At 47.3% G+C, this 10,887-nt stretch overlaps 2 protein-coding genes across 2 annotated transcripts in view; one reads left to right on the top strand and one right to left on the bottom strand.

The window, feature by feature from the left end:
• Positions 1-137: 137 nt before the first annotated feature.
• On the bottom strand, positions 138-5,471 carry LOC146179035 (uncharacterized). The gene is made up of 8 exons (XM_084580098.1): positions 5,348-5,471; positions 5,159-5,288; positions 4,998-5,043; positions 4,554-4,709; positions 3,866-3,953; positions 3,501-3,627; positions 2,231-2,500; positions 138-1,272 (listed from the first exon to the last, which is right to left on the bottom strand). The coding sequence occupies exons 1-8, from the start codon at positions 5,408-5,410 to the stop codon at positions 416-418; spliced, it is 1,737 nt and encodes a 578-aa protein (XP_084436224.1). The 5' UTR covers positions 5,411-5,471; the 3' UTR covers positions 138-415.
• A 167-nt stretch (positions 5,472-5,638) lies between these two features.
• Positions 5,639-10,887, top strand: part of Abcd1 (ATP binding cassette subfamily D) — a 75,999-nt gene continuing 70,750 nt past the window's right edge. Inside the window, exon 1 of the mRNA XM_084578752.1 lies at positions 5,639-7,018. Coding sequence (XP_084434878.1) covers positions 5,978-7,018 — 1,041 coding nt within the window. The 5' untranslated portion in view covers positions 5,639-5,977. The remainder of the gene's footprint in view (positions 7,019-10,887) is intronic.

The raw sequence follows: 10,887 nt of genomic DNA, 5'->3' as shown, positions 1-10,887 counted from the left end.
CAATATTTTTGATCCAGAAGCACCGTTTCTTCAATATTCAATTAGAGAACTTTTGGCGCAAATACTTTTGCAGTGGGTCTGAGCCTGGCCTTGAAGCCTTTGCATTTTCATGTAAATGGTAATGCAAAGGCTGTAAACTTTGACTTTAGTGTTGCCTTTAACTGCTAGGCTCGCAGCATCAATTGTTGCCTGTCATGTGGGGATCCATTAAACACAATTATGGCACCAGGTATTTGTGTGGGCCAGTGTCACATACTAAAACGCTGTGAATGCATTTATATTGGGCAGTCACTGTGTTCCACTTAAGGTCCTGCTTAGTGATTAGCACGCAAAATCACAAAAGCCTGTATCCCACTCAAGGAACTGAACTGTGCCAGCATGTACTGGCAAACTTAAAATGAGCATTTGACACCACTCACTCATCACACGAAGTGCTCACAGTGGAGACATCTGGCTGAGCCTGGCAAGCTTTGTCGTCCTTAAGCTCGCCACACCGACAGTGCATCATACTTGGCTTACACAAACTGTCCACATCTTTGAACTCATTTGCACTCACCTGCTGTTGACTCTCACTGTGTTGGGCAGCTGTAAAGTCAGCACTGAGACTCGGCAAGATACTTGATTCTTTTTTGTCTCCATGCGGTGTACCACTTTCACTCTTACTGACACTGGACATGGTAGCAAGGTTGGGCATCTTCCTCCTGTCTGACTTGGGGCTGAGATTTTCTTGACTTGACTCTTGCTTGCCGATGTCCTGCGATGAGAGTGGTTTAAAAATGGGTGCTTCTGAAGGAGTGGGTGCCACTTCCACCGGCACAACATGCCCCGTGCATTCAGCGGGAACAACATGCTGGTGCGAGCTCCGCCTTGAGTTTGGCTGGCTGTGCTGTTTCTTCTCAGATGTAGAATCTTTGCCGCTGATGTAGCCCTCGCGACTTAGTCTCCTAGTGTCACAACTTTGTCTCCTTGTGTCGCACCTTGTCTCGGTGTGTCTTGCCGTGTGCTGGCTGGAGTTGGAGCTACTGGTTGAGACGGCGGAAGCGTGCAGCTGGTCGTCAAGGGTTCGATAAGGCAGTGATGAGCTGCGAGACTTGTGTCCCATAAAAGGGTCATCACTGTCTTCAAAAGCGGACATTATGGAAAATCGGTCGGTAGGCTTGTACGTAATCTGGGCTTTGATCTCTTCCATGAACAGTTCTTGGTGCCGACGTTGCAGTCCGAGAACCCAGGCACTCCTGTAGAAGCTCTCCATATTCCGCATTTCTGATACGCCTGCATTAAAAGAAAGGGCATTTTAGATTGTAGACACATTGTTATCCATCTGCCTGTTGCTAAAGTTTTTGCATGATGGCATTCATCTTGTTTTTAGAGAAAAGTTAGTTTTCTGTTTGAAAGGCAAGAGGCTTAATTATGTGTAGGTAATAAGCCTTCTGTAAATTTACTCTATCATTTGGCTTTACTCAATCTGAAGACTGTTCGTATATCTAGGCATGCTCAGTAACTTTGCACTTACTTGGATATTCTAGCGCCACATTTGTTGATTTTGGTGCGACCTGAAAAGTGGAGCGCAATTTCAAGTCGGAAGCTTTTCTATTAGGTTGCACGATTCTGTTAATACCAAAACCAAACACAAAAGCCTTTACCTCTGGACTTTTGAAGGGAGGTTTATCTTTATAAAAATGTATTGGAGCATCCAAGACTGCTTCATGCTTTGGGTCAGCTGGTGCTGCAGTGATTTTGGGCATCGTTTTATTGCATCGAAGAGCAGAAATTGGAGTCCCGGTATTTTGCTCGGCACCATGTTGGACATGAACTGTTTCGCTGCTACGGTTTTGCAAGTCTTTGTGATGGTCCTCAATTGTTTCCGACACAGCTCGGTCTTTTGGTGGTTCGCCTTCATGTATATTGTGTTGAAGACTGTGTCGGGTACCTTTTTCTTCTTGCACGTCAATTCCTTGGTTGCCTGGTGATTCTGTCCTGTTCCTTGCATCAATTCGATGGAAATTTTGCCCCTGTGACAGCGAAGAGTTGCTACGAGGAGCATCGAAAGTATCTATTTTCCCCTGGTAGCATGACTGCGAAGTTCTTTTGCCTTGTGTCATTGTCTGCTGGAAGTCCACCAAGTCCTTTTTATTTTTCTTCTCTCGCATATCCTTAAAGCAGGTCCGGCCTGCCAGAGATGGGGATCCGGTCATTGGCAATTCTAGAACAGTTCTTGTTTGCTGGAGACTCGCATATGGAGTCCTGTTTCCTTGCACTTTGATTTGTTGGAGGCTGGATGGTCTTCTCGTCGGAGCTGGTGTTTGTGGGGCAAAACTTCGGTATGTGATTGCTGGAGTATTGGGGATACTTGGATTCGATAGTAGACCAGGCTGTGGGGTATTCCTGCCGTGCAACGCAATTCGCTGTAGGCTTCGTGGCATCTCTCTGTTACTGGCCGGTGTCCCTGTAATGCGGGCTGGTATTGTCATGGCTGCAGAACTGCCACTTTGTGGTGATCCTGTATGAGAAGCAAGCAAGCAATTCTCTTGTGGACAGGCAAACATGCCAGCTGCTCATTCCCATGGTACAGCTACATTTGGCCGTAGTAGCTTGTGCAGCATTGAAGTTGCTGAGAAATAATTCTTCAAGCTGGGAGTTCAACAGGGTAGTTAATTCAGAGTACCTCTTAATTCTAGCCTGCACATCAAGACAACGAGAAACTTCAGTGTTTCTACAGTTCCCATTTTCTGCGAGCCCTGCATAGCTCTTCTTCATTTTGCATTTAGTGTGGCAGTACTCAATCATTAAAAGTCCCTTTTTCATAAGTGCCTCACCATGGAAGTTTAACTAGGTTAGCTATTTTCTTCTAAACAGTATCTGCTGCTAGTACATAGGATGAATATTTGTAACCAGGGCACAATGTTATCTGATTACTAGCTCACTTTTTGATGATGACTGCTTACAATGAACAGAAACGAGCAATAATAGTGTGCTTATAATTGGAAGTGGCCTAGCAGACTAAATCCTCGGGTCTGGTAGTCTCATTTGAGACTACGCGTGGTTAAATTTCTATTTTTATTGCATTATACACTACCTTCAAAACATTAGCTTGTGGCAAATTTTAGGGCACATTATTGTGAGACAGGTGTACAAATGTTCCAAAATAAAACTGAGCAGATGGCTGAAATAGACTGCATTGTAGTGCATTCTATCGTCAGACGTGCCTTGCATACGCTGGGAGACACGTGGCACATGTGGCTGACCAGGAACATGCCTTATCGATGGCACAAGTGAAGTATCGCCATTTTTTTTCCCCACACAAGTCTGCTCAATTTTAATTTGGGACAACTGCATATTCTGCATGGCCACTTCTTTTGATATTCTTATGTTTCTCCTACCTGACTTTTTAAGCAAGTTATTGACGACTTTATCAAACTCAAGTTAGCCAGAAAAAGCATGCAATGAAGAGTCTCAAAACAAATAAACCACAGACAGAGCTCACATCTTGCTTCACATACCTCTGTATGACGAAGTGCATGGAGTGAACGATGAGCAAGATGCAGTGTCGCTGCTCTGGAGGCTCCAAGTTGGCCTGCCTTGTGGGTGTTGTCTTATTGCCCACCTAACTGACGGTGTCTCGGGCGGCTAAACAAACAGCAGCATGAAAATAAAAAGAAAATAAGAGCCTCAGCAGGTGTAGCAATGTTCTGTAGCCCCTCACACAGTTTATTAATTTCAGGTATTCCAAGCAACATTATTTGAACATTTCTATTGCAATAAAAGTTTCACTGCTATGTCTTGAAGCTACCATCTCTGTGATGTGAAAGGAGAGCCAGCTATAGCTTTTACTTTGCTTCTTTTGCATAATGCATTCCTTACGTACATCTGGTGCAGATTTGGGCACTGGGTGCTCGTTGGACTGAACCGCTGACCAAGTAAACATGTGGTTTGGAGCAATTTGCTGACTGTAGCTGAAAATTAAAGAAAAGTGATCATGGTGGAGGAGTAAGGTAATACAAGCTTAATATATGGACATATTTTTGCTGTTATAGTTTTTTTTAAAACATGCCTAAACGTCACGCTTAAGAAAATGTTGTTTCCAGTGGATGTGAAAGCATACATACAATTCATTGTGCTACCTAGATCAATTATAAATTTCATGTATGGCTAATAACCTACATAGGTTTGTAAAAAAAAAAAAAAAACATGCATTAATAAATGATATCTTGCCATGCATTTATGTGGCGACATTGGTACTATTTAAGTTTTCATAATAATTGCCAAAGCGAGCTAAAGGGTTGACAGGTTGCCTTTTAATTATCACAACTGTATCAAGTGAAATAGTGTTGTCTAGGTGCATCACAGGAGCTTGATAATTGTCTATTCTGAGGAAATACATTAATGTAAAGTTAGTGTATCAGTGTAGCTACAAAGAAAAGTTGTATAGGTGCTTTTTTTTTTTGTGTGTAAGCATGTGACCACACTTGGGAAGATGTTAACTTCTAATTGTACTCTGGTCCTTGTTCCACCATAGAAGCTACCAATCTGCATGCTAAACTAGTTGTCGCTACCTTGATGTAGCTGTGAAATCTGGCAGCCCTTGAGGAGATAATGACTCTTCGTCTTCAGGGAAGTCAACCCCTGGGATGAGTCCGTCGTCGTCATCATAACGTGGAAGGGTAATGGACGTCTGGCCTTCTTCACAAGTGACTTGAAGCCACTCGGGACTGAAATGTATAAATTTGCACAGTAGTGGCGTATTAAGCAAATGTGTGCACAAGCACATATGTTCATAGAACGAGTAAGATTATACTCCCACTTGTAGTAGCTTCCTTGGCTCCTGGGTTCGTCGTTAACTGGGAGAGGATCTTCGTCTCTGTTCCACACAATTCAAAACAATCGTGTACACATTCAAAGGTAGATGAATTCACTGTTCAATCAAAACTATTCAGTGCAATTTGTATTCAAAGCTAGGTAGTAGGAATGGAATATATGTTTATAAATGCAAAGCGTACCTTGAGTATCCCGGAGTCGTCATGACGGGAGCTTTATTGTCTTGTTCTGTGGGTGAAGAAATTAATCAAAGTATGCGTTTTGTTTTTCAACGAAATACTTTTATGTTAAATCTGAAAGCGCTCTAGCGGAAATATGTAAAATTCTACAACGATTAACTAACCAGTTGAAGAGGCCGCTATATGCTTGGAAAACATATTCAGCCTCTGCAGGTCTTGGCCACCTTCGACTTCGGGCCACTGTGTTTTGTGCGCTTCCAACGTGCTTTCTAGACGGCGTTTCTTGAAGAACTCCTGCATGACAATAAAATTCAGGTTACTGAAATCCAGACGAAACAATTTTAAATTCAAACCTGTTGCGCTCTGTGTTTTAGTTTGTTCTGTACTCGTGATCGCGCGCCACCGGTCCAGTTCATAGCGGGGTTATATGCGTCGTCTGCTAAGCGCAAAAAAGCGCCTTCGCTCGCGTGACGCAGAATACAGACAGCGGTGTAAAACTGCATTTAAAAAAATTATTATACTTTTCATGTACCTTTAAAAATTTATAAATATGCACTTATTAGTTTAAAAATTATAATAGAAAAAAATAGCCGACATGTTAGGGAACTATTTCTCCGCTCGGAAGGGGATTGCCTAATGGTGGCGCTGCAGCACCTCCGCCAGTGAGCAAAGCGGCTCGGCGCTCCGAAAGTTGTCAGGTTGGTAAGGTGAGGGGTCTACCGTCGTTCCGTTGCTCTGCATTCCAGTCAGTCTGCTGTGGCTGCTGTGTCAGGCGGTTGTGTTTGTGTATGCTGGTGACCGTGAGGGGAGCAGCCGCGCTATTGCGGAGAGGCTGACCGAGTGATCGCGCGCCGCTCTTCGAGGAAATGGCGTTGCCCGTCTCCGTTTCAAAGGAGGGCACCACACGTTCGTGAAGTGCACTCAGGGAGGAGGCGCAGCGCGGAGCCCGCAGCAGTGTTTTGGTACACGTAGCCCGCGCCACTATGACCAACGCCTTGTCCAAGTTGATCGAAAAGTTCTCCGAAACCCATGGCGTGCCTAGGGAGCGCATCACTCGGGGCATCGCTGCCGGCATCTTCGCCGCTTATGTCATCCGTGTGGGCTACCCAGTCGTCTCGAGCGTGGCCGAGTCGCTCAAGAAGAGAGCCCGGGCCGCGCAGGACCGCATCTCAACGACGAGCCCGGAGAAGACTCGGCTCGACGTCGGCTTGGACAGCGTGACGGACCTTGCTCTGGCCGCTGTCACATCCGACACGGTGGGCAGCGAACCCAACGGCAGGGCGGCTGCAAGCACGCTAGCCGCGCTCCGCGCCTTCCCAGCCTTCAACAAAACGTTCCTCCTGCAGCTATTTAAGCTGCTGCGCATCATGGTCCCTGGCGTGCGGACTATTGAAGGAGCGCTGCTACTACTGCACACGCTGTCGCTGGTTTCGCGGACGTTCCTCTCCATCTACGTCGCGCGCCTCGAGGGCCAAGTGGTCAAGTTCATCGTGCGCAAGGACATGACCCGGTTCGCGCTGCAGCTCTCCAAGTGGCTGCTGGTCGCAATCCCGGCCACTTTCGTTAACAGCCTGATCCGCTTCCTTGAGAGTCAGCTAGCGCTGGCGTTTCGCACCCGGCTGGTGCGCTATGCTTATGGGCTGTACTTCAAGAACCAGACCTACTACCGTGTCAGCAACCTCGATGGTCGGCTCGAGAACGCAGACCACTGCCTGACCGAGGACATCACCACGTTCAGCCAGTCCGTGGCGCACCTTTACTCGCACATCACCAAGCCGTTGCTCGACGTCGTGGTGATCACGTTTACACTGTTCCGCATGGCGCACGAGATGGGCGCATACGGTGTGCCGGCGCCGGCAGTCGCTTTTTGTGCCGTCTGTGTGACGGCCCTCATCCTGCGTAAGATGACGCCTCGTTTCGGCAAGATGGTCGCCGAAGAAGCCCGCCGCAAAGGCTACCTGCGGTTCGTGCACTCGAGGCTGATCGCGAACGCCGAGGAAATCGCCTTCTACGGCGGTCACAAGGTGAGTGAGCACCTCCCATTGAAAAATAAAACGACCAACCTGCGCGGCAAGGTGGCTCGCGGAACCGGCAGGTTTGCTTTTGAAACGGTATCAACCTCGCCGGAAACGTCGTAAAGCACGTTCCTGAAATGTGACAGTTGGGTTTGTTTACTCATCGCAGCTGTGATTTCGCTCGCTCGAAAGTTTGAGAGCATGTGGGCATTTCGCCAATGTGTGCTTTTTTTGAATATCAAGACCTTCCGGCTGAACTTCGCATAGGTATCGCTCGAGTGATGTCTCTCCCTGCATTTGTGCTTGCGAAACTGCAGCTTACGTAACTGGGGACAAGAAAAAAAAAAAAAGTGTGACGCCGCTTTTTAGCAGCTAGCAAGTTTTCTCCCTGATAATTCAGATTCTGCGACTGCGTTCTTTTGCTCCCATAAAAGATTATTCGCTGTCAAATCATGCTCCTCAAACGGTCGCAAGCGTAGCGGTTTCCTATCGCGCGGGTGCAACGTCCACTTGACTTCCTGTTTCGTATCCCATTGGTCATTTAATATATTTTTTTTTTTTATACACGCGCTTATTCTCCGCACTCGTGACTGGCCGCTCTCCAGCTTGGCAAGATTCGCCGCGCTGATAATCGCTGGAGGGTACGTGTGCGTACCTCCGATGAACTTACACCTTCGGCATTCGAGATCATCCTTCACCGCCGCCCCGTGACGTGCGTGACCTTGGCGGATTTCAGCGCTACGTAGCACGCTGCGGACGTTGACAGGGTTTGTGCTGGGCAAACTTTGAGCCAGCTAGCTGCCTTGATGCGCGTTTCGCGCAGCTGCTGCCTGGCGCTGAACTATTTTTCCTGGAATAGGTCGAACAGGGCCAGTCGTTTCATTACACGGAATTATAGTTATCATTCAAGCGTAACACAAATAAAGCTGGAACTTTCGCTCCCTCCGTTAAGACTGCGTCGAGATATTGCCCTTCTATCTTTATTTCACAAATTAATCCATGCCACTCATTCACCGTTATCGCACCTGCAACGACCCTCTTATTCGTCAACCAGATCCCACTCTAACTACAGTTTTACACGCATTTATGGCAGTACTCTTGCCTTTAACATTTCGGCCCTGCCATGTGTTATACGCCTGTGGAATGACCTTCCAAACCACATCGCCTCTCAGCGCAATCGTGAAATTTTTCATGATCATCTAGTCAAACATCTCATCGACAACTGTACTTAGGACGTTCTCATCGGTATCAGGGAGCCATGACTTTGTTTTCACTTTATTTCCCTGTCTTATCACATGTGGTTGCTACGTTGTTACTATTTTTTATTTTCCCATCTGAAAGGTATGCATGTTTTTCTGCCAGGTTACTTTATATGTATGTTTTCTTGTTTAATTATTTTGTTCATGTTGGGCTTTTTCTTTTGCGTGGTTGTTATATTTGCAATGATTGCTTAATATATTTTCGTATTTAACACTGTTCATTCCTGCTGATTTTGCTGCTTTTTTAGGCACTATTATATGTATCTATACTTCTTCTTGTACCCCCCTTGCACAATGCCTCCCTGGAGGCCTGTAAGGTATGGTAAATAAATAAATAGGTCTCCGGATTCTTGAGCAAGGTTGAACAGGGTATCATATTGTCACGTGCTTCGGGGCGTCAGGAAAGGAAGAAGAGGCTAGAGAGAAGAAGAAACGTACAATATGTCACCGAACAGTATCAAAAATTCATGCCTTGTGGCACTAGCTGCCCCGCTATCGGACTTCAAAGCATCTCCTTGGGATGACGGCTCGAAGGCAGCGCGCTACTAGTCAAAGTAATTGCACAGCGTTGACCGATTTTCACGACGCTGCCTTCAATCCGATTAGGCCGGGATAAGCATTCATTCATTTGCCCCAGCCTTTGTTGTCCCTATCAGGTCTTAGTGAAGTACCGACGACATTACGAGAGCCTGTAAGTTCTTTGCGGGGCAAAAGCCGCCTTTTTTTCTTGAGCTGTACTGACCTTAGTCAGTGCGCGCGTTTTGAAACGAGTTTTGCAACCATTGCGTTATTAGAAAAATGTCGAGCTTTTTGATCGCAGTTTCGCCAGAGACCTGGGTGTCTTGTTTCGCCCTGTGGCAGCACGTAGATGGCAGGAGTTGTGGCGTTGCTTTTCCACGCGCGATTACATCGGCCTTGAGCTACCGGGGAGGAATGGGGAAACAGGTGACCTCTGTCCTGGCTTTAAGTGCGGCATTTTGTGGGTCGCGTAACCGCGCCGCTGTTGCTGGTCTGCTTCGATTACCCGTCGGATTTCGCCAGCTCCGATCGAGTGCCGCTGCGACGCGACGTCTTGGGTGAAATAGCGCGTTCGTGGAGTTTTGTCACCAGGCGGCACGTGGTGAACTGTGATCGCTGTTTGTTCAGCAACAGACAACTCAGGTTCATTGACAAAACAAAAAGCACTTGATTTAGAAGTGTGCGCGCAGCGATGCTATGCATGCCGGGTAATCCGCCGTGATGTCGCTGGCAGCAGACGACGCAGCACACCATTCGCACTAGCCTCGTCTGCATGGTCGCGTAGCGCGCGCAGACGATGCTGGCGCGATATCACACAGGCCGACTGCGGCTTCTTCACAATACCAAAAATGCGTATGCACGAGTGCGGAAAGGCAAAGGATTCCTCTAACATCGCCGACTCGAATGGCTCGCACTGGCCAACACACGGAAATTGACGCCAATCCTGGAAAGTATCAAACTACTCGCCAGAACTAGAAGTCATGAACACTGGCGATGTCGAAGGGCGGCCACAGGTCCAGACGCATAGTACAGCCAGTCGTCTGCGCCTAGCGTGAACAGGTCCGCGCCGCACTGCTTTGCCTTTCTTCATAGCGCGCCCGATCTTTCGGGCATAGTGTCGACGCGTACGTTCCTCACTGATATCTTGCAAAGGTCTTGCACGCACGTAAGGACAGCACACGAAAATCCGCTTGTTTGCTCAGTGGACCGTTGAAAATGACAAGGCACTCGCTCCATTCAGCCTGGCTGCCCTTCCCGCCGTCTGCTGCCTGCGACATCATCATGGCGGATTACCCAGCATGCATCGCTTCATGCAAGCTCCCCATACCACTAGCTTTCATGCATGCAACCCGAAGTCAGTCATGGTCAGATCACACACCACCCCCCTCCTTTTTTTTTTTTCTTGATATGTTTCGAAGCGCATATATATCGGGCTCCGTGTTTTGCCTGCGCATATGTATATTACTAAGGTGCAAAAACGGCTTACGTTTTTTTTTTTTTTTTTTTTCTATACTTTTGGTGTTATCCCGAGTCGTTGTCATTTGTGTTACCCGTTGGACGCATTGCGTAAATGCTTTTCTGTGTTTGCGGTGTGCGTATCAGCTGGGATGTTGTGAGCGGTTCCCTGCAAGGCGGGGCACACCTTATCTAATACTCGATCCGGCCACTCTCCCAATGCCGCATGGCAACCCGCTGCGCAGTTGGCACGGGCCTTGTTATACGAACAACCTTCGATAATGCTTTCTGATCCTCAGCCCTCCTAGTTGATTCGGTGAACGCAGCTAAAACCGCGATTCTTTTGCAGCTAAGCTCGAGCGAAAACGGACACTGATTTGCCTTGCGAATATTGTTCAGCTACGATGTTCACGATGTTCATGGCTACGATGTTCAGCTGAAAGGAGGCACGTCTCTCTCTCTCTCTCTCTCTCTCTCTGTGTGTGTGTGTGTGTGTGTGTGTGTGTGTGTGTGTGTGTGTGTGTGTGTGTGTGTGTGTGTGTGTGTGTGTGTGTGTGTGTGTGTGTGTGTGTGTGTGTGTGTTTGTGTTGGCGTTCGTTCGCGGAAAGAACGGATAGCCACAGCTTTCGAGTTTAATGGCGCTCT

Source organism: Amblyomma maculatum, chromosome 9, assembly GCF_055883805.1.
Source record: "Amblyomma maculatum isolate TAMU_Amacu chromosome 9, ASM5588380v1, whole genome shotgun sequence".
Classification (NCBI taxonomy): Eukaryota; Metazoa; Arthropoda; class Arachnida; order Ixodida; family Ixodidae; genus Amblyomma; species Amblyomma maculatum.
Note: the sequence above shows the minus strand (reverse complement) of the source record. Positions and strands in the feature narration are given on the sequence as shown.

Coding starts and splice junctions, on each gene's coding strand:
- LOC146179035 (XM_084580098.1), bottom strand. CDS start 5,410: ATGAACTGGACCGGTGGCGCGCGATCACGAGTACAGAACAAACTAAAA. Junction 5,289..5,347: donor TAAAACACAGAGCGCAACAG/GTTTGAATTTAA, acceptor ATTGTCATGCAG/GAGTTCTTCAAGAAACGCCG. Junction 2,501..3,500: donor ATGCACTTCGTCATACAGAG/GTATGTGAAGCA, acceptor CTTCTCATACAG/GATCACCACAAAGTGGCAGT.